Source organism: Balaenoptera physalus (genome assembly GCF_965194825.1).
Source record: "Balaenoptera physalus genome assembly, chromosome: 6".
NCBI classification, from domain to species: Eukaryota; Metazoa; Chordata; class Mammalia; order Artiodactyla; family Balaenopteridae; genus Balaenoptera; species Balaenoptera physalus.
In genome coordinates, this window is record NC_138885.1 from 78,874,220 (window position 1) to 78,897,273 (window position 23,054).

At 36.7% G+C, this 23,054-nt stretch overlaps 1 protein-coding gene across 5 annotated transcripts; it reads left to right on the top strand.

Moving 5' to 3' along the window:
* The first annotated feature begins 335 nt into the window (after positions 1-335).
* On the top strand, positions 336-21,403 carry ZC3H15 (zinc finger CCCH-type containing 15). Of its 5 annotated transcripts, none has more exons than XM_082466788.1 (10): positions 336-558; positions 8,887-8,988; positions 13,260-13,371; positions 14,028-14,180; positions 14,626-14,717; positions 15,904-16,086; positions 17,460-17,606; positions 17,772-17,873; positions 18,642-18,765; positions 20,591-21,403. In XM_082466788.1, the coding sequence occupies exons 1-10, from the start codon at positions 484-486 to the stop codon at positions 20,779-20,781; spliced, it is 1,281 nt and encodes a 426-aa protein (XP_082322914.1). In that variant the 5' UTR covers positions 336-483; the 3' UTR covers positions 20,782-21,403. The 5 variants fall into 5 exon arrangements, with proteins under 5 accessions (XP_082322914.1, XP_082322910.1, XP_082322911.1 ...); XM_082466784.1 differs by having other exon boundaries at positions 20,578-20,748; XM_082466785.1 differs by lacking the exon at positions 336-558 and adding an exon at positions 10,796-11,097 and having other exon boundaries at positions 18,642-20,714.
* Positions 21,404-23,054: the final 1,651 nt, after the last annotated feature.

The window sequence follows — 23,054 nt, forward strand, 5'->3', positions numbered from 1 at the left end:
CAGGCTGGGGATGCTACAGGCGACCACTAATCCAGCAGGCAGAAAAAGCCTCCACCCGAGGCGAAGATGGGCATGAGTAGCACATCCTCAGCGGAACAGAATGCGCAGGGAGAACTCAAGCGCAGTGGGTTCCAACCCGCTCGCCCCAACCACTATGAGGCCTGCCGCAACCAAGAAGACGCTAGGCGCGTAAGCGACATCACGTGTGACGCCCGGTCATTTTCCCACGTCCCGTCCCCGCCCCATCCTGGCCGGCCGCTGCAGAAGCGCACGCGCACCTCCGCTTCCGCGCTCCTCGCTACCCACAATGCTCCGCAGCACCGAACTGTCGCAAAGGCCGCGTTTCGGCGGCGAGTGAGCGACTAGCTTTCCGTGTGGTGCGGCGGCGACGGCTGCGCGTGTCTTCCTCCTCCTATCGCGGGGCCAGAGTCCCTGAGGGAGTCCAGCTACGCTTAAGTCTGGCCGGTGCCACCTATCTCCGCAATGCCCCCCAAGAAACAGGCTCAGGCCGGGGGCAGCAAAAAGGCGGAGCAGAAAAAGAAGGAGAAGATTATCGAAGTGAGTACCCACCCCCTCCCCCACTCACGCCGCGAGTCCTCAGGAAAGCAGTCTCCCGGTTCCCCGCTCCCCGGCTCCTGTTCGCGTCTTCCGGGGCCACGTGCCCCTTCCTTTGGTTCTGTGTGCCCACAGCCCCTTCTCCAGCGCCCTGATGACGCTCACTGCCTCTCATCGCTGTAGTGACGCCGCTGGCGCCCCCGTACCCAGCCTTTGCTTCTCCGCCCACACGGCAGCCTTCACCGGGTCGCGTGCGAAACGACCCCCACCCCAGTGCCCACACAAGGTTGTGTCCTTCGCTAGTCACCGAAATTGAAGATGTTTTTAGGCTTGTGTTTTTAAAACTACGCTGAACTGCCCCGGACCAGACTCTTTCTGGGAGGCCGACTCATTACGAGCCTTTGTGTTCCTTGTTTCTTTACCCGTCACTTAGGAATAGTGGTTACTTCTTTCAAGGCAACAGATTACTTCTTCGTGGCCTTCTCGATCCATCTCTAAACTGTTTCAAGTTACATAAAGAGAGGAGGTTTCTTTCATGTCGTAGCCCACCGTCTTGTACATGGCGCTTGTCACATAGATTCTGAGTTACATTAAGTCCAATGACGTTTTAAGAGAGATTAGGTCTCATGTCACTAGCTGTGTACAGTGCCGTATCTGGATTTGTTATATATTATACATATTCATTTAGTGCACTGAGCCTGTTGCCCTTTAATGGCAGAGGAACGCTGTTGACGTTCTCAAATGTTTTATGTTTGTAGTCCAACGACTGTATCAATGAGTTTCCTTAAGAGAGTGAACCGTATTTGAGATTCCATAAACGTATAGTGTAGTCCCCAACAAGATATTTCTTCCCTCAATTCCTGTTATTAATCCTTCTCATAATTAAACAGTTCCTCGTGTACGTTACAAGTAATTGGAAAAGCCATGACCGTTTTTCCTGCATAAGGTATATCTGAATAATTAATGGAGAGCCTTTTGTGGAATAGTTAACTTTTTATTAGAACACGACCAAAATGCGTGTTGCGTGTTTTGAAATGAGATGTTTATTTATAAATGATTATTATTTTTAATATTTAGTATTTATAGCCTTGAAAAATAGCATTGAAAGCCTCCAGAGTTTCATTGTATAAATCTAATCAGAACTGTCAAATTTCACAAAATTTTTAGTCTGCTGGTTGAATTTAACTAACATGCTTATTTAGAATTCTAGTAGCCTTGGCCAAGTTCCAACACTGAAGCAGAACCTGTATTCTTATTGCCAGTTTGTGCTATTTAGAACTGTCATGAGTAGCATAACCGGAGATTTGAAAACAGAATGATTGTCACCTTCACACCTGTGTCTGCTATACCTTTTTGAACAATCTGGACTCCTGGCACTTAGGTAGATCTCTGGGGATGGAGATCTGATGGCATTCGGTGCTGTGTAAATAAACCAGGAGCATTTTAGGGATGACATTTTACCTGTTAACTTCCTTTACTGAGGTTGTATTAACATGTTAGACCATGATGCCAAGTAAAACTCCCGTATAGACATGAAATTAAATGTTACATGACAATGTAAGTATACACATTATCAAGTTTTAACTATATATGATTGTTTCTATTTTTAAATAAATATTTATTTTTGTTTTAAGGAATTGTAAATGAAAGTTACTTATAGTATCCCATCAACTAAAAATGGTAGTTATATTATGGATTCATTAATCTTGTTACAAGGTTATTTTTAAGGTAAAGAGGACTTTAGTTTCGTTAATGAAGACTTCACCAAAGAAAATTGCAAAATAGCTGTATTCTTTAGCCAAAAGTATTCTAACAGAATGGTGAAATTAAGCCTTTTTCCCTCACATTTAACATATATGATGAGTGGGGGTTTTTTTGTTTTTTGTTTTTAATTAATTAATTTATTTATTTATTTTTGGCTGTGTTGGGCCTTCGTTTCTGTGCGAGGGCCTTCAGTTGCGGCAAGTGGGGGCCACTCCTCATCGCGGTGCGCGGGCCTCTCACCATCGCGGCCTCTCTTGTTGCTGCGGAGCACAGGCTCCAGACGCGCAGGCTCAGCAGTTGTGGCTCACGGGCCCAGTTGCTCCGCGGCATGTGGGATCCTCCCAGACCAGGGCTCGAACCCGTGTCCCCTGCACTGGCAGGCAGACTCCCAACCACTGCGCCACCAGGGAAGCCCTGTTTTTTGTTTTTAAATGGTAGTGTGTTGCATAGATCTTTGCTACCACCAGAGAGGAACAACAATATTGTAAATTGTAGGTTAAGTTATATCATTTTTTGTGAAACTAGATTTATAGAGAATATTGTGTTATTCATCATGGTTAGGAAACTATATTCTATTTTGTTAAATATCATAAGTGACTTTTTTTTTTTTTTTTAAACTTACCTAAAACCCTAGCATGTCACAGTGGCTCTTGCAAGGGGTTGAGGAGAGTTACAGCAGGCTTAGCTCCCAGCTCCTCAATCAGATTTCATCCAGAACAGCACTTTATCAATTTTTGTATAATTTGCACAATTTTGAATACTAGAAAGGATTTTTATTACCAAAGCCTTTAAAAATTAAGATGAAGTAAAATATGTATTTTTAAGAATTCTACATGTTTTTTAATTTTTTAAGTTTTATATACAACTTCTAAAGGTTACTTTCCATTTATAGTTATTACAAAATATTGACTGTATTCCCCGTGTTGTACAGTACATCCTTGAGCCTATATACACCCAATAGTTTGTACCTCCCACTTCTCCACCTGTCTATTCCCCCCCTCCACTGGTATCTAGTAGTTTGTTTTGTGTTATATTCACTAGTTTGTTGTGTTTTTTAGAGTCCACATATAAGTGATATCATACAGTGTTTGTCTTTCTCCATCTGACTCATTTAACTTAGTATAATGCCCTCCAAGTCCACCCATGTTGCTGCAGATGGCAAAATTTCATTCTTTTTATGGCTGAGTAGTATTCCATTGTGTGTGTGTGTGTGTGTGTGTGTGTGTGTGTGTGTATGTACCATATCTTCCTTATCCATTCATCTGTTGATGGACACTTAGATTGCTTCCATATCTTGGCAATTGTAAACAACGCTGCTATGAACATTGGGGTGCATGCATCTTTTCAAATTAGTGTTTGGGGGGAGGGGTTTGGATATATACCCAGGAGTGGAATTGCTGGGTCATATGGTAGTTCTGTTTTTAGTGATGTAAAATATATTCTGCAACAGACTTATAATGAACGTAGTTGGAACCTGGTTCTTACTGGTTGTTTATCTCTATGACCATAATATTTGTGGAAAAAAATATTTCTTTTTCAAAATAGTCTATATTTTGACCTGTAAAAGGCTAATACTTATTTAAGAGTCTGGTTGATTTTGGAAGGTTTTTATAGGACTATGACCCGAAATTCTAAGTTCACCAAAAATTGACAGTTAAGTAGAACATAAGCTTTTTAAGCAGTACTTTTGAAGAGATTTTAAAATAAGTGGTTGCATTACTTGCCTGTCCCATCTTCTGTACCTCTGTTGCTTCCACTGCCACCACCATAGGCACTCACTATAGAAGAACAACAGCAACACGTAGCATTTGAGAACTCTAAGTAAAGGAAGTAAAAAGAGGCATGAGAGACAGCGTAATTTAATGAAAGAAGCACTGGCTTGGGGCGAGATAGACCTGCATCTGAATCCCATATTTCACATTAAAATTTCAAATTTCGGAGGCTTCCCTGGTGTGGCAGTGGTTAAGAATCTGCCTGCCAGTGCAGGGGACATGGGTTCGAGCCCTCGTCCGGGAAGATCCCACATGCCACGGAGTAACTAAGCCCATGCGCCACAACTACTGAGTCTGTGCTTTAGAGCCCACGAGCCACAACTGCTGAGCCTGCGTGCCACAACTACTGAAGCCCGCGTGCCACAACTACTGAAGCCCGCGTGCCTAGAGCCCGTGCTCTGCAACAAGAGAAGCCACCTCAATGAGAAACCTGCGCACCGCACCAAAGAGTAGCCCCTGCTCGCCACAACTAGAGAAAGTCCGTGCGTGGCAACAAAGACCCAACACAGCCATAAATAAATAAATGAATGAATAAATAAATATATATATATATATTTCAAATTCTGTAGTTTTAGGCACGTTACATGACCTATCTGAACTGCAGTTTCTCATTAGCAAAATGGCGCTAATTCTTATATTACAGAACAGTGGGTTAAATGAGATGACATGTAAAGTACCTCACATATGGTATATGTTCAATTAATGGCAGTTGTTAATTTATTAATATAAAAAGAAGTAGTTAGGGGAAATAGACTGAACTGTACTGTTTATGCAGTGCTTACTTTCTATCACTTGAAATAATTTCCTTATGGTGCCTTCATTTTTTTACTTTCTCTATTTAAACTCCCCAAGAATTCATGAATTCATTTGCATTTATAAGTATTTTCTTTCTGAAATGAGTATATCAAAAAGGGTTATGGTTCTGTTAAACATTCACACTGTTGTCTCAAATGGCATGCACTATTTGCTTTCTTTCTATACAATTTAATAAACTGAAGTCAGCTTTGGGAAATGGAAGGTTTGTTAATGGAAAGGGGGGGATAATCTGGGTTTAGGGCAAGCAAATAAAGGATGTCCAGCTAAGGGCTTGTAGCAGTAAGGAAGTAGTAATGGAGACCTATAGGGATAGGATCCAGGTATGTAAAGGATGGAGAAAGAAATGATTCTCGTTGCCAGTGAAAAACTTCAGCTAAGGTCAACTGTTGATTACTTGAAGCTATATTAACCAGCTGCAGAATATCCATTGCATGGATAGACAACAAAAATATACTGGAGTGCATTTGGGGAAGAAACTAATGAGGTAAAACAGTGCTGGCCTTTGTTTATACTAGTGTCCCAAAAGGAGGACTCCAGTTATCTTGGAGTACTATTCATTATTGACCTGCACTCCTGCCCGCTTCCTTTATTCAGACATCTTATTTAAGGAGTGGAGGCTGTCCTGTAAAAGAAGCAGGATTACTGAAGAGTGGAAGGGGGAGAAAGTGTCAGTTTTAAGTGAAGTCTGGAGTTCACTGAGTGTTAAGGCTTTTGGAACCTCTGGGAGTCGTCCTTTTCTTAGAATTACTGCCTGTTCTTGAAACTCCTTTGTATTTAATTTCCCAAGTCTGAAACACACACTATTTCTTCCTTATCACTTAACCTTTGGGACCTTATTAATCTAATGAGGACCACTGTTTCCCTAGTTTTATTTTAACCATGATTTGGGGTTGAGTATAACCTCCAGTCTTCCCATCTCATATCCCCCGACGCTAAATCCAGGTTAATCTTTAGGTAAGGTCTGTCCTGAACTCAAGAAAAAGGGAAAGGAAGCCTTTTGGAAGTATTCCGAATTTCAAACTATCCTATTTTCAAGAGGTACTGTTAGTATCCCAGGTCCACAGTGTAATATTCAGAAAACTTTGTGTACCAACCGACCCAATAACCTAACTAGTTTCTCTGGGAAGTAGTTTTTCATGGTGGAAAGAACAAGGACTTTGCTTGGAGTCAGATATACCTGGGCCAGACACAGTTCTCAGTGTTTTGGGGAAAGGAAGGAAAAGAAACAAGCCATCTACAAGTGATAAATTTACACAGCTCCTTTAATTCTCTCACTGAGATAAGTACCTTTTTGCAGTTGAGGAAACAAACAGGTTAAATAACTTGCCCAAGGTTATTAAACCGGCAAGTGGCAGAGTCAGGATTCTGGCTCCAGAGTCCTTGATGTTAACCACTGTGTTCCACCTCTTTGTAGTAATCCTAAGACGTTAGCGTGAGACCCACTTTACAAATAAGAAAACTGACAAAGAAGGTAATTTGCCCAGTTCTGTTTGGGATGGGATTAGAATTTGGCCAGTCTGACTCCAGAGCTTATACTCTTAAATCATTACATTGTACAGCCTGCCCCTTATTAGCAATGTTACTTCGAAAGAATTGTTGAACATTTCTGAGTTTCAGTATCCACATTTACAGAATGAGATAATAATATATCATATGGTTGTTAAGAGGATTCAATAAAGTATATATTCAGGAGTTTATGTTTAGTGAATACTAGGTAAATAAGTGTCCCTTATCTCTGGAAAAAAATAACTATTTCCAAGTTCTAACCTAATTAGAGACTTCCAAGACACAACTCATTCATTCTCTTTAGACTGGTTAAGTATGTGCTAAAGCAGTGTAATTAAACCTGAAAAACTGTTTTTCTCCTGGAATCTGGAGCTTATATACCTCTACCAGCAGCTGTTGTCATGAGTACTTTCTTCTCTAGCTGGCCACATCCCCTTAGAGGACTTTTTTCTTTCCTAAGTCTTCGTATATCAGTATCTACCTTGCTGTTTGGCCTTGTTTATTCAGTTTGCTCCTCCTCTGTAGTTACATGTGGGGCATGAGTTGAACCCCAGATACGCTGTTCTCTGATGAGACATATGTAGATGGTATTGCACTTTTGAACCTCAGCATACGAAGATTGATAGTGGATGGATGAGTTGGTTAACTGGCTTAGTAAAGCAGAGCAGTTGGGCCCGAGTGCCCACCTAAGAGTGCGTGATTGAGAAGCAAGTGGGTTTGCTCTGCAGAAGTCTGCAAAAAGCTCAACAGTGGGAGGTACTAGGTAATGCAGAAGGCGAGTGACTGAAAACTGCGTGTTAAAAGTATAGAAGTAGCTGATAGCTCTTATCTATTCCCCTTGCAAGAAAGGGGGGTGGAGGGGATAAATCAGGAGGCCTCTTTGCTTCTGTAACTAGACACAAAGGATGTGGGAAGCATGGTTAAAATGTGAGCCTGAAAAGGGCCACTAAGGAGTCTGTGTAGTAAACTAAGAGACACTTTCTCCCACCTGCTCTCTTCTCCAGTCCTTTAGCCAGGGTTGTTGCTCTCCTAGCTAGAAGATTCTTCTCCAGAGAAACAGAAAAGACAGGAAAAAAGACTTCAGATACCAGTGTTTGGTGGTTTCCTGACAGCCTTTTCACCTGTTTACCTTAGAGTGAAGCTCACTCAGTCTAGCTTCTTGTGTTAGTTTCTTAGGGCTGCCATAACAAATTACCACAAACCAGGTGACTTGAAACAACAGAAATTTATTCTTTCACAGATGTGGAGGCTAGAAATCTGAAATCAGGTGCAGGCAGGGCAGTGCTCCCTCTGAAGACTCTAGGGAAGAATCTTTTCTTGCCTTTTCCTGGTTTCTGGTGGCTTCTGCCAGTCCTTGGCATTCCTTGGCTGGAAGTTGTATCACTCTAATCTCTCTGCCTCTTTCTTCACACTGCCTTCTCTCTCTGTGTGTGTGTCCTTTCCTCTTCTTATAGAGACACCAGTCATTGGATTTAGGGCCCACTGTAATCCAGTGTGACTTCATCTTAATTTATTACAGCTACAAAGACCTATTTCCAAATAAAGTCACATTCTGAGGTCGGGGTAGACATGAATTTGAGGGGGGGACCCTATTCAACCCACTGTAGCCCCCAAACACACACACAGTTGTGCAGTGCTTTCTAAATGTTTTTATGCTGTATACTTACTAAATATGAATAAGTAGTCAAAGACCACCGTTAGTGCCTTGCACATAATGAGCATTCCATAACTGATAGCTGCTATTGTATTAATAACTTGCCCAAATTACTATTTAATAATATTCCAAATTTAGATTGTTGCTTTTTAGTTAGGAATACTTCAATTTTAATATTTCCTTTTTAGCAACAGCTAGTAATGTATATACTTTAGTAGTTTGATTTCTATAAATTTAATTGTTTTGAGAGGATAGCTCTATTACCCCAAAAAACCAATCCAGAACTTAATGTATCTTCTGACGCAATATTCTGTAAAATGTGTTCAGTAGTGCATAATCCCTCAGGATACTCTGAGAAAAATGCTTTCTGAGGGAAAATAAGATTTGGGATTGCTGCCTACTGTATCCCCTCTGGTAAAGGCTCTCACATATCTTGTGCTTGAGAATTAAAAACCCTGTTAAATAAGCATTTTCCTAAACTTATTTGACTGTTGAACTAATTATCCTAGTGTAACAACTCTGCACATCCTGTAATACTGATATTCTAAAAACACAACTGAGAAAAAGCATTATAGGCTTACAAGTTTATTGACGATAGTTATAAGTATGTATTGAATCCTAAAGAATCCTGGGTGATGTTTTGAGGTCATATGTTGCCTAGACTTGTCGTTGTAGTGTTTTGCATGTCTGTGTATAGCATAAAGAAAGAATAATTTTCTTACCAATACGTAAATGAAAGAATGATTTTTAGACATGACTGAAAAAAGATAAGAAATTAATATAAATTGCTAAGATATCTCAATAATTTTTCTCATTTAGGACAAAACTTTTGGTCTAAAGAATAAGAAAGGAGCAAAGCAACAGAAGTTTATCAAGGCTGTCACTCATCAAGTTAAATTTGGTCAACAAAATCCACGTCAGGTAAATAACTTAAATTTCTTCATTTTCTTCATACGGATGTAGTACAGCATCGTTGCAGATAAAAATGTTTGATATTGTAATTGTGTTTCAAAATGGAATCCTACTCTATAAACTTTCCTGCATCTTGCCTTTGTTACTCAGCAATACCTTTTAGATATTCCTCCAAACCATTTTGATATAGTTCTAATTTATTCTAATGGCTGCATACTGTTCTGTGATGCGGATGTACAGTATCCATCCATTTCACTATAAGTAATTATTTTGTTTCCAGCTTTCTGACATTAAAAACAGTTGTACAAGAAATATCCTTATACATGTGTTTTTACATGCTTTTGTGCTTTTATTTCTGTAGCATAAATTGTCTGGTGACACATTTCTAAATAAAGGGAAATGGATTTCTAATTTTTAATAAATTTGCCTATCATTCTCCATAGAGATTGTAATACTTCAGATTTTCATTTGCAGTACGTGAGTTATAGGTACTAAAGCTCTTTTTAATGTTTTCCAATCTGATTATGTATAAAGTGATACCTCATTTTTACTTTCTTTCCCTTACTCCTAGTGAGTTTGAGTACCTTTTCATAAGCTTGTTTGGCGATTTTGTTTTGTACTTCTCTGACTTGTCTATTCAGATCCTTTGCTTTTTTGGTTATTTGTCTTTTTATTGTCAATTTATGAGAGACACCTTCTGTCTACATTATAATTTGTGATGTTTTTGTTAACATTTTGTTGTACAACAGTTTTTAATTTTTGTATTGTCAGATATGTCTAGTTTTTCTTTTATATGGTTAAAAGGTCTCCCCGCCACGAGATTATGTGTGTTTTTCCTCGATTTCTTCTAATTATTTTATTTGCACAGTCTGTAATTTTATCATATAAATTTATTTTGTATGATACTAAGTTTATTTCTTTTCAAATGAATAGCCACTTATAACAGCATCGTTCATCTCACTGAATTGAAATACCCATATTGACATATGTTAAAGTCTCATATATGTTCAGATCTATTTCTGGATTCTCTTTTCTTTTCTGTTTATTGTCTTTCCCTAAACCAGTATCACATTGATTTTGATTATAGTGGCCTAGTAACATATTCTGTTAGCTATTAAGGCAAGTCCTTCCCCCCTGAGATGTTACTCCTTTTCTGTTTTTCCTGGCTGTTCTTAGGCGTTTATTTTTCCATATGAATTTTGAAATTATTTAATCATTTATCAGTTTTACCATTTTATCATTCAAAAAAATTTAGCTCCATTTTTTTCAAATCTCTGTATTCTCAGTTCTTCATTTTATATAGATCTTTCACTTTATTAGTTTAGGATTTTATAGACATGGACCTTTATTTTAAAAAGTACTTTTTTCACCACCCTATCTCCTTTTCCTCAACTTTTGGAAACACTTTTTTTTTCCATCTGAAAATATCAGAATATATATTTGTGAGATGGTTAACCTGTATCACTGATGCTGTCTACAAATTAGTGCCTCCAACACTTTTTTTTCCTCTTACACAGTTTGACTCTAAAGCCAAAAGCTTGATCTTCCACATTGCTGACTTAATAGCTTGGTTTCATAAAAATGCATGCTCAGGCCTTGGAATCAGATCAACTTGAGTATGCATCCCCCTATCTTATTTGTTACATGATCTTAAATTATTTAGTGACACTGGTCTTTAATTTGTAGTATAGTGTAAGGGCATTTACCCTTGTAGGGTTTCTATGGTATAACTAAAAGAGAAGATAATGTAAATCATCTGGCATAATATAAGAATTCATTTCAAACATGTTCCCCCTCCCCCTGTTTTCTCTTCTAGTGGGAAGTATGTTGACTGGTATTCAAATTTTATAGACCTGAGAAAGCCATAAAATGTGTTGTTGTTGTTAGGCTTGATAGTACATTTAGTAATATATTTTTGATAATTTCTTGGATACCTGACCTTTTATCTGTGAACTTGAGGTATCTAACCACCATACTTAACATTGGAAATGAGCAGCAGTCTTGCTGTTGGAGCCAAGCAAGAGATGCCTCACCCTAAACCCTGTGATGCCGAGGATGACCCTACTCTGTGTCTCCTCCAGATGTACCTCTCCCCACACCAGCTCAGGGCCTGCAAAGGTCAGTTACCCCAAGTCCATCTTAGGGTATACTACACTGCCAATATGCCTGAAGTAGTCAAAGGGAGGATATGTGCTAGGAGTGTGGACAGAGCCTTGATCCATTCCATGTTCTGCTCTGCACCTTCTTTCTCCCTGCACAAATGTGGTGGGATGAAACTCAGGGTGGGAAGAGGAGGAGCCAGGGGTTGACTCTCACTTTACTGCCATGCTCCAGTGTGGAACTCCATGGAACCTAAGCGTTTTAAATTTGAAACTGTCCTTCCAAGTCACAAGGTATGTTTGTCAAGTAGGGGTACAAACCATACTTGATTTAACATTAGTTTGATTTCTAATTTATAAACATTTACAAAAATGATTTGTAGGCATCCACTGAACTCTTGCTTGGGGTCCCACAAATGTCTGAGTTGGGCCTAATGAGCAAAGAATACTTTTTATTAAAAATAAAGTGACTTAAATTTTTTCTTTTTAGAAAACTTTTCCCGTTTTTCTGTTTAAACACATCCGACCCACATGGTCAAAGTCAGGATTTAGAATGCCTTTAACCCTATTATAGTATTTGGCCAATCTTTCCCTAAAATTTCCTCGTCCTTTAGTTCATCTTTGTCCTGGATTTCTGTTTCTTTGATGTTTCTTTGTTCCTTTAACGGGCTTTTTAGGTTCTGTTGGCTTGTTTAATATTGGTATTCTTCAGGGAACTGTTCTCTGCTCTTACCACTTTTTTATGCTGTCCTTGCGTAATCTCATACATACCCAAAGTTTACTTATTTGTAAGCAGCTATTTCTAAAATCTTTATCTCAAAGCAGACGTTCTCTCCGGGAATCAAGATCCATGTCCAGCTGCCTTCTAAATAGCTCCACGTAGATGCCCTGTAAGCATCTCGTACTCAGTATGTCTAAAACTGAGCTCCTCCCCACCTCCTGCCCAGAAACCTGTTCCTCCTATATTCCCTGTCTTCTTTAACATCACTAACCATGCAAGTGATAATCCTAGACTCCTTCCTCTCCCTTGTACTTCATGTCCAGTCACTTAGTCCTAACAGTTCTACCTCCTTAAGAGCGCTCCTTCCCCTTTCCTCCATCCTTGCTACTAATGCCTATTTAAATTAAAGCCCTTGTGCTTTCTTGCTTACAGCAGTTTCATTAGCCTCCTCATTTTCGTTGCCTTCATTCTTGGGCTCCTTCTAGTGCACCCTTCACAAAGTTGTCGTGATCTTTGTAAAATACAATCTGAGTGTATCACTGGCTTACTTTAAACTCTTGAGTCTTATCCTGTCACCTGTTGATACGGTCCAAATTTCTCATTGATGTCTCTCATACCTTTTTCATATCTTTGCATTGACTGGCACTCTCTGCATTTCTTGCCCATCAAAAGAATTCATCCGTAAAATATTAGCTCAGTCTAATTTTCTTAGGCATATTGGCATTCTTTGTTCCCAGAGCACCATGTATTATATTATAGTTGTTGACATGTCTGTCTTCCCACTAGATTCCGAGCTTCTTTAAATAAGCATCTTTGTCTTTTCATCTTTGTATTCCCTGTCATCTAACATAGGACCTGACATATAAATGTTTGGATGAATCCTCTAATCATATTAGGTATGTAAATTGTGTGCCTGGAATTATGTCATATGTCATGTTTGTTTTGTTTTGTTTGATCTCCCCCATTGACCTAGCCCAGTGTTTTTCCACAAGGGTACTTATAGGTATTTGGGTTGGTACAATTCTTTATTGTGTGGGACTGTGCATTTCAGGATGTTTGTATCTCTAATCTTCAAAATGCACCTACTTGTTTCTGGGTTGTTGTCACAGAAGAAATTCCCAGGTGAGAACCATTTGCTAAAAATGCTGGGCATGTAGCATATGCTTAATAAATACTATTGCTATAAGCTTTTGAGTATGCTTTTAACTTGGCATGGTACCATTTATAGGTTTTTTTTATAAAAGTCAGCTGCTACAAAATTTAGCAATTTCATTTAATAGTTTAACCACACCATTTAATATATACTGGAAGGCCATTGTAACACTGATATTAAGAAGTAAGAACTATATACATGTAATATGCAGTTGTCTTTATGTCAGTGATATTGTATATTACTATATAGTAAAAACAATTTCATTGTATGAAGTCAAATTTACATTTTATACCTCTGAATATTATAGGTAGCACAAAGTGAAGCTGAAAAGAAGTTGAAGAAAGATGACAAGAAGAAAGAATTGCAAGAGCTAAATGAGTTGTTCAAACCTGTAGTTGCTGCTCAAAAAATAAGTAAAGGTAAACTTTAAATTTCAGAAACGTTATTTTTATCAAATGTAATTCATATTTTAACACTCTTAATATGTTTTCTTCAGATTATAAGCCAGTTGTGTATGCTATGAAAATAATACTCCCTTTGTCAAAGTTATCTTTGTCAATGACTTTCTTATGGTTCCTTTATACATCTGCATAGCTGTGTCGTACAACTGTTAAGTCCAGCCATTAGCCCCTCACTTAAGGGAAAATTAAGGATTTGGGGCAGTCTACTAGTTGATTTATAATATCCAATCTTTGGTAGTGGGCAAAGCAAACCTATGGTTGTAAAAACTGTAAATCCCAAACTGTTGGCAGTATACCTGCATTTATATTTCTCTTTTGCCTCCTGCCTCATTGACTCCAACTAGACAAGTGACGATAGACTAACCTATGTGTTTGCTTGGTTTCGCACCCCTGCTCTCTTTCTTTTTGGTAAGAATAAAGGAAACAAAAATAGATATAAAATGCTTTAGAAAGAACTTAGAAGAAATGTATTACTGTTCACTTATATATGGCATTTCCTCTCACACCAGTAATAGAAAATAACAAGTTAACCAAAAGTAATTATATCTCAGATAGAAGCTCTACTTTGTGATCTGGCAGATTATGGTACAAATACCACATGCTATTTGACATAGGTGCAGATCCCAAATCTGTGGTATGTGCATTCTTCAAGCAAGGACAGTGTACTAAAGGAGATAAGTGTAAGTTCTCTCATGACTTGACTCTGGAGAGAAAATGTGAAAAGCGAAGTGTTTACATTGATGCAAGAGATGAAGAGCTTGAAAAAGGTATTTTTTTTAAAGATATTCTCTTAAAAGTAAATGTATATTACTTTTGGTTTGTTGTCACTAAGATATTTAATAGCTTGAAGACTGTTTCAGTCTTAGTAGGACTGTGTTTGTCCTAAGGAATAGTTGTTGTTGTTTTTCATGAAATCTGAATTTACCATATTATGCCCTTTGATTAAGTAAATGAAGATGTTTAAAAACCAGTGGCTTATTTTGTATTTGTCTCTTACCCTTTCTTCCAGTACTACTTTCTCATTTGCCTAAAGTACTTAGATTTTAGTGGATAATCTCACAACAGTGTTATTCCTACCTTTGGTGTTTTAAAGGAAATGTGTTTGGTCGTGAGTCTTAAAATAGAGCTTTCCTGTGTAAGGATACACGCAATGTGTTTTGGGGACAGTAGATAAAATTACAGTATTTAGTCTCCATGTCTCTTTTTATTTAGATACTATGGATAATTGGGATGAGAAAAAACTGGAAGAAGTAGTGAACAAGAAGCACGGTGAGGCGGAAAAGAAAAAACCAAAAACTCAAATAGTATGTCCTTTTCTTGAATTGAGTTGCTGTGGTATTTATCATTAGGGAGAATTAAGTGGCAAGGTATTTGCTGCTGTTTTCTACTGGATTATTCTTTAAGTTATTGCCTCTTTTCATAAAGATTAGGTGAATCAAGCTTTGTTTTTGGAATTTACAGGTGTAAGTTATACAAATTTGTTTCTTGTTTAAAAGTGACTTGAAAACCATGTGACTGAAGTCCTTCAAATGCTGTTTTCTGAGGTGGTTTTACTTTCTCAAACATGTAGAATTCTTTATTTTTTTGTGCAAAATGAATGGAGGTAGAACTATTAAATTAACCCGCTTAATTCATAACATACTCTGTTTTAATGGTAGGGAGACATTAATAAATCACAAGGGTGAAAATACTGTTGCATATGAATTGCAAAATGAATTTTTGGTAGATAATGGTTCTAGTATTCTAGGAAATGTACTTTAAAAAATTGGTGCCTTATTATTTCTCAGACCCTACATTCATGTCCACATATTTATTCTGTAGTATAGTTACCATGAAAAACCTTGCCGTGTTAGAAAAATTCTAAATATTGTTTTTACTTACTTCTGTTGTATTTTTTCAGGAAAAAAATGATGCTTATTAGTTAATTTTTCCTTCTTGTTTGTAAAGCGTGTTACCTAAGGCTTCAGTACAGTTGCATCTTGCACCCATTCATGTTTTAAAGGGTCACTATCCTTTGTGTTTCTTCTGTGCCTTGCTCCTTTCTTAGATGTAAGAAATTGCCTATAATTTCAGGTAATTCAAATAGTGTTAGTATCTTTACTGCATGTGATTAGTTTTTAGGAAAGATCAAATCAAAACAAAGTTACTGGTTTTATTTTTTTGTAACCATTTTTATTTTCTCATATTTGAAAACCAGACTTTTGGATTACATTTACAAAGCCTAAATGGCAGCAAATCCTTTTTGTATAATTCAGTTTAGAGCAATGTCAAAAATAGAAATTTTATACAGATCCTCTCTAAAGGGAACTTACCATTGTATTAAGTATTTTAATTAATTTATATTTACATTTCTGCACGCAAGGTGCTCTGTACGTAAGTGGTTAGCCTAAAAAAGATGTGAATTGAGTGTACTTGTTCCATATACCTAAGCATTTACCTTGGAAATGGACCACACTGAACCACTGCTTGTGAATAATATTGTCTCTATAGGTGTGCAAGCATTTCCTCGAAGCTATTGAAAACAACAAATATGGCTGGTTTTGGGTATGCCCTGGAGGGGGTGATATTTGCATGTATCGTCATGCACTTCCTCCTGGGTTCGTCTTGAAAAAAGATAAAAAGAAAGAAGAGAAAGAAGATGAAATTTCATTAGAAGATCTAATTGAAAGAGAGGTAACTAGTATCTTTTTCCTACCATAAAACACTAAAGCAGTATTTATTGTGAAATTCTAATATTTACCACTTGGGGGCAATAGCATGTTGTTATGAAAGGGAAAGAAATATTATGAATTTTTCTCGAAGCTGCCTTACTTTTTATTTGATTATTCTTATATGTCTAAAATGTAAGCCTAGCCATAATCATTAGCCAAGCATGACATTAATTTTAGAATTATGAAATAATTTTTTAAGTACTAGCTGCTGGCTTATCAAATAAACTGTTTCCATAAGATTGATATACTGGTATATCAGTTTGTGAAAATGCTTAGTCGGTATTCAGAGTGATTGAACTTGACGTTTTAGATATTTTCTTTGGTGTCTTTATTTTTTTGCCATTTTACTAATTATTTAGTAGTTTTTAACACGTGTGGAAGCAGACAACTCCACTACAGTTTTTCAACTATATGTTTTATCATCATTCCTGGACTCAAAGACTCTTCAGCTGCTCATCTCTGGCTCAGCACAAGAGTTTTATTCTTTGAGCCAGCAGATGGGGTTACTGAGTTAGAAGATAAGGCTCTTGGCCTTGACATGAAGCATGTTGAGATTATTGGAAATACTAGATTTAGGGTTGTATGCTTCAAACTGTATCCATTTTGCCTTGTCTTGGGTAATCTAAATGTGTTGTGTACATGTCTAATGTTGAGATTATATACATTTCTTAAAAGGAAATACTGTTTGGTGTCTCACATAGGCAATATACTGTGATAGAAAATGTAGACTTTGGAGTCAGATATATTTGAGATTACTATTTGTATCCTAGTTCTGCCACATATTAGCTAATAACCTTTGGTAAATTTTCCATCACCCTCTGTTTGCTTATTTGTGGAGATGGATGTGTTAGCATATGTGTATGAAGTACTTAACATTGAATACCTGGCAGATGTTCAGCAAGTATTATTTTTCTGTATATTTATTATTTGATTATTGGCCCTGAGGAAAGCAGATGGTGCCTTTTGCTTAGTTTTTTTTCTCATCTCTTGAGGATCACAAATGAAACTTGGATATTGTCATGGTGCTTTTCATATTTATTGTTTTCAGCAATTGACTTATTTTAAAACTATTTCTCATGACAAGTTTTACTCATCTTCAATTTTGAAAAGACATCTAGCTCAGGATAATATATTTTATAATGTTTAGAAATGTTTGTATCTCTGGACATGCATTTTGCTCCTTGCCATGTAAAGTGAAAATAAATCAGTTTATTCTAAATTTAATGTCTTCATAACAGTCATAAGCAAGGGCTTAATTGAAGTAAGAGAAAACTATTAGATCATAGTATCATAGATGACTTTAGGGGGAGAAAATTAACTTTTTTATCTTTGCAGCGTTCTGCCCTAGGTCCAAATGTTACCAAAATCACTCTAGAATCTTTTCTTGCATGGAAGAAAAGAAAAAGACAAGAAAAGATTGATAAACTTGAGCAAGATATGGAAAGAAGGAAAGCAGACTTCAAAGCAGGGAAAGCATTAGTGGTATGTCCCAAACTCACCCAAATAGATTCTCTATTCTTTCTTTCATTTTATAATTTCTGTATTATGCAAGATTTTATCCTTATTTAATTATGTGTATGTCTAAAATCAGTGACCAAGAAATGTTTGAATTTTGTCCTGAGTTGATACATGTGTGTATTTGAATAGATCAGTGGTCGTGAGGTGTTTGAATTTCGTCCTGAACTGGTTGATGATGATGATGAGGAAGCAGATGATACCCGTTATACCCAGGGAACGGGTGGTGATGAGGTAAGAGGAAGCTTTGTCACCTCATCTTCTCATGTTGATTGAGAGAAACAGTAGAGAGTGACAGTAGAGCAGTATAGTTAAGAGTACCAACTTTGGGGCCTTGGTTCAAATCCTGACTCTAACCTGGGAAATTAGTTACATGCTAGACCTCCACCCCCATCTGTAATACGGACATAATGATAATCCCTACATTACAGAGTACTTGTGAGAATTAAATGAGTTTATAAGTTTATGTTTATTTACAGTTCTTTATAGAACTTAGGGCAGTGCCTAATATATAGTTAAATGCTTCTGTGTATTAGCTGTAAAATATGTTTTATTTTCCCTCTAAAAGAAAAAAGGTTTTTGTTTAATATTTTATACTAAAAAAAAAAAATCATGAGACAGACACTAAAAAGTACAGAGAAGGGAGCAGGAGACAGCAGCAGAATTATTTGGTGATACAGAGACTTAGTATTAGCAAATAGCTTTTCATTTTCATTTTTCATATGGTTATCATAAAATTCTGACTTCTGCCTTTGAGTTGAAAGATAGAAATATACTCTATATGTAAAAATATGATGTCAGAGGAAGAAGCTTCAAGTATGGCATTGCTATTCTTTTTTCAAGAAGTTTAGAAAAAGAAGTGAATTTTGGCAATAGTCATTTGTTTTCATTTGGCATTATTAATAATTTTATTTCATTAAGATAAATGTCAGAGGTAAAGGGCAAGTCATTTATGAAAACTATTCTTATTAGTAACACTTTTTTTTCTATGTGTTTTTAAAGGTTGATGATTCAGTGAGCGTAAATGACATAGATTTAAGCCTGTACATCCCAAGAGATGTAGATGAGACAGGTATTACTGTAGCCAGTCTTGAAAGATTCAGCACATATACTTCAGAAAAGGATGGTAAGTATGCTGACTTTTGTGTAATTCTAAGAATTCAGAAACTGTCTAAAGGGGGTTAGGCCAGGCTTGGCAAACTTAAGATGCTTGCAGGTATCAGACTGGTAACATATAAACATGTGATTTGGCCGTATATAAAAGTAGTAAACAGTGGACGCTGTGGAAATGGGTGGCTGGTTCGATATTGAAGCCATTAACAAACTAGAAGGGGCCAAAATGAGTTTGGAGATGTAGCTAATGAGTTCAGTTCAGGACCTCATGAGTATGAGATGTTTTGGTTATCAAAAGTGGCGTTGTCTAGGATACTGTGTAGACATTACCAGGAGGAAAAGGTTTGAAAGTCATCTGCATTGGTAGCTGAGAGTGACTGAACACACCCAGGCACAATACATATGATGAAAACATTCTAGAACAGACTGCAGAAAATATCAATGTTTTAGAGTAGTCAAAAGAGAAAAAGCTTGGGAAAGACACTGAGAAGGACAGAGAAAAATTAAGAAGAATTTCAGGAAGATTAAGTAGGATGAGAATTAGAAATAATTCCTTAATTGTGATTAGGGAAGGAGTTGTAGGAATAGGGTACACAGTTTTCATTGGTACTGCAATGGTATGAGGAATGAGGAGAAAAAAATGACTACAGGTCACTCACTCTTAAGAACTTTGAGGGGGAGACATGGTCATGAGAAGGGCCTTTTAGGATATGGGAAATCTAAGTATATCTGTTGGCCAGAGAAAAAGGATCTGGGAAAGAATGAAAATTAAAAATGAAACAATATTAGGTACAGAAGCAAGATCTGGAAGTATAAATAATGAGTTCAGTTAAGAGTGAGAATGGAGGAGAGGCTGGCTAGGTGTATTTGGAAATAAAGATTGCTGATACAATTTATATCTAATTGTACCTTGAGTGAGGATTTGAAGAAAAAAGTAAAAGTTTGGCATGGTTGCTGTGAGAGAAAAAGGTAGACTACTGATCAAGGCAAAAGTTGAGGGAAAAAAAGCTAAACCTTGTTTTTACAATGAAGTAATAAAAGTTATAACTTGAAAAACTGGCCTGTTCTCCTGAGATTTGAGAATGCTGTCAGACTATTGTCTTAATGCCAATCTGCTGACTGATTTGCTCCTTTGAGAAGTAGGGCTTTGGTGACAATAGGCACAATTGCAAGTACCTCAGAGGTTATAATTCCCAAGAATTTGTCATCAGAGATGTTTGAAATAACTTTAAATTAGGCTATTAAAAATTCTGTGTGTTCAATATTGATGTCATTGAACAAGAAAAGGCAGCATTTTTGTTTTCTCAGTCATATAATTATAGCCTGAAAGGAAAAGTAGCTCCATAGCCCCAGGGTTTTTTTTTCCCCCACAGTTTGATGACAAGATGAAATATTTCTGCATTCACACTCATTTACAGCATTACGACTAGTGTGACTTAACTACTATTTGTAAAACCAAAAGCTAAGTAGCTGCTTATATCATAAATGTTTTTTTTTTGATTCCATAATCATTTATTCAAACAAAATATGTGGAAGTTGACTGTTTAAAAACCTAATTGTTGGGTCATGTAGAGAACACAAGGTTGTATAAGATAAATCTTGCCCTCAAATGTATGAACCATTAAGCAGTCAGATGTCTACAGTGAAAGACATATTTTATAGTAGGTATAGATAATTGATACAAATAAGCTCAGAAAAAGAGCAGTTCTTGTTGGAGTAATCTTAGGGAAGGCTTTCATGGAAAAAGGAAAAGAAGTATATCAGTCTGTGACTGTCCGTTGCTAATGGACTAGTGTTTTCTTTTTCTAGGCCTTACTGATTTCAGTTTTTATTTTTAGAAAACAAATTAAGTGAAGCTTCCGGAGGTAGGGCTGAAAATGGTGAAAGAAGTGATTTGGAAGAGGACAACGAAGGGGAGGGACAGGAAAATGGAGTCATCGATGCTGTTCCTGTTGATGAAAATCTTTTTACTGGGGAAGATTTGGATGAACTAGAAGAAGAATTAAACACACTTGATTTAGAAGAATGACACCAAAGAAGTCAATGAAAAAATTAAGCCAGCTCAGCATGAGTTGAAATTGACTACATTAATTTTTTTCCACCTAGAATTCTTCAACAGGATGTTTGTTTCCCATGCTGATTCTGGAGGGCTTACTCTCCAAAAAAGGAATATTCTCCCTACATCTTGTCTTCTGACTTTGGCTACATCTCATAGTAAGTTCAGAGTAGTTCATGATAAATTAAAAATATAATGGTCATTGCAGAAAATGATTGATTGTTGTAACTGTCCACTCAAGTAGGAAGTGTAACTGCTTTTCCAGCTTTTGATTTTCATTGGGCATGCGTTATTACAAGGACAACATAAATTTAAATTGCCCTTCATTTAATGCAGTTTTTAATGAGTGGTTTTATTTCCTTTGTATTTATATGTTTAAAAGACTGCCTGAGATATGAGCCTGTACTTCATAAAGGAAACTGCATATGCAGATTCAGTATCGTATATCTTTGGACAATTAGATGGACATTTAAAATGAAACTTCATTAATCTGCCAGGATCAGCTGCAGTGCCCTGTGTTAGACTGTTTTAAACTATTCCTTTTCTTTTTTGCCAATGAAGTTGTAAATAAAGACCGTGATACATTAAAATCCAAGTATGGGCCTTTTTTTTTTTTTAAGGTTTTTTCTGTGAAAGTTTTCTTACCATTTCTAGCTTGAGAATTTTAACTAAATATCTGTTGGAGTTAACTATCACAGAAGGCACAGACACCTAAAGGGGTCTCTTAATACTGATTATAGGACTGTGTAGAGTGCGGATAGCCCTACTATGAGCTTAGTAACACCAATACTTAGCCTCAGAAAAAGACCATAGGTGATGTTATATGAAAGGGTAATTACTGAATTGAGGATCATCAACCTAATTAAGTATCACCTACAGTTGAACCAAATACTACTAAAGCATCATTGTGGAGATCCATGGTGTTATAATAGTACCTGATAAAGTTTGATTACTCTGTTTGAGAGAGTGTAAACAAATTCACAAGAAAACTGGGCTGGGGGCCTTTGACATTGAGATCCCCTGAAAAATTAGGGTGATACATTTAAAATGGACATAATTTGCCAGTCACATATTTAATACTAGTTATACCTTTTTATCATTTTTATGTAAGTATATTTTCAAATATTAATACAGTGCTTTTGTTATTTGCAAATATAAATGGATTTTAAGATAATAGCACTAAAAGGTCAGGTGACCTGGGCCCTAATTAATTTCTGCCTCAGATAAATTATATGATTTTTAAATCTCTGAACCTTAGTTTCTTCATCTACATAGAGGAGTTAAAGTGCTTCTGAATTGTAAAACCTAAGAAAACATGACTAAATCTTGTCAAATGATAACATCAAAGTTGGTAAAGAAATTGAGTTCCTGGCTGTTCAGTACTATACCATAATTGACATTTTTAAAATGTAGAATATCATGAGCCAAGTTTCCCATCTACAGTGGAAGTATACTTACATACTTTCTATGAAAGATTTGTTTCATTCTTTTTATTAAAGAGTTTTAAATGTTACTTATGCTTTATTTAATAATGCAACATTTTCAGTTTAAAGTATTACTACCTTACAGTAAGCATGTGATTTTGAAAACCAAATTTTCTTTAATCAGTGAGTTAAAAGGAAAATGCTACATTGTGGAAGTAATTTTTGAAACCCACAATTCTTTAAATTTTGGACAGCCTTCATCTAGCCTAAAGTGTCTTTCATTAGAAAAACAGTATATGCTCAGAGAATGCAAAAAAGCATTTAAATCTGAAAAAATCAAAATGCAAAATTAAATTTGCTTCTAAAGTAACATATACAGGCATACCTCAGAGATATTGAGGGTTTGATTCAGACCACCAGAGTACAGCGAAGTATTGCAGTAAAGCAAGTACACAAATTTTTTTGATTTCCTGGTACATATAAAAGTTATATTTACACTATACTGAAGTCTATTAAGTGTGCAATAGCATTATGTCCAAAAAACAGTGTACATTACTTAATTTAAAGCAACAGCTAAAAAATGCTAACTATCGTCTCAGCCTTCAGGACATCATTGCATTAATATCAAAGATCACCTATCACATATCACTAAAACAAATATTATAATAATGGAAAAGTTTGCAATGTTGCAAGAATTACCAAAGTGTGACACAGAAACACAAAGTCAGCAAATGCTGTTGGAAAACGGCACCGATAGACTTGCTCAGCGAAGTACAATAAAATACGGATATCGCATTTTTACCAAAGATCTGTGGCATCCCT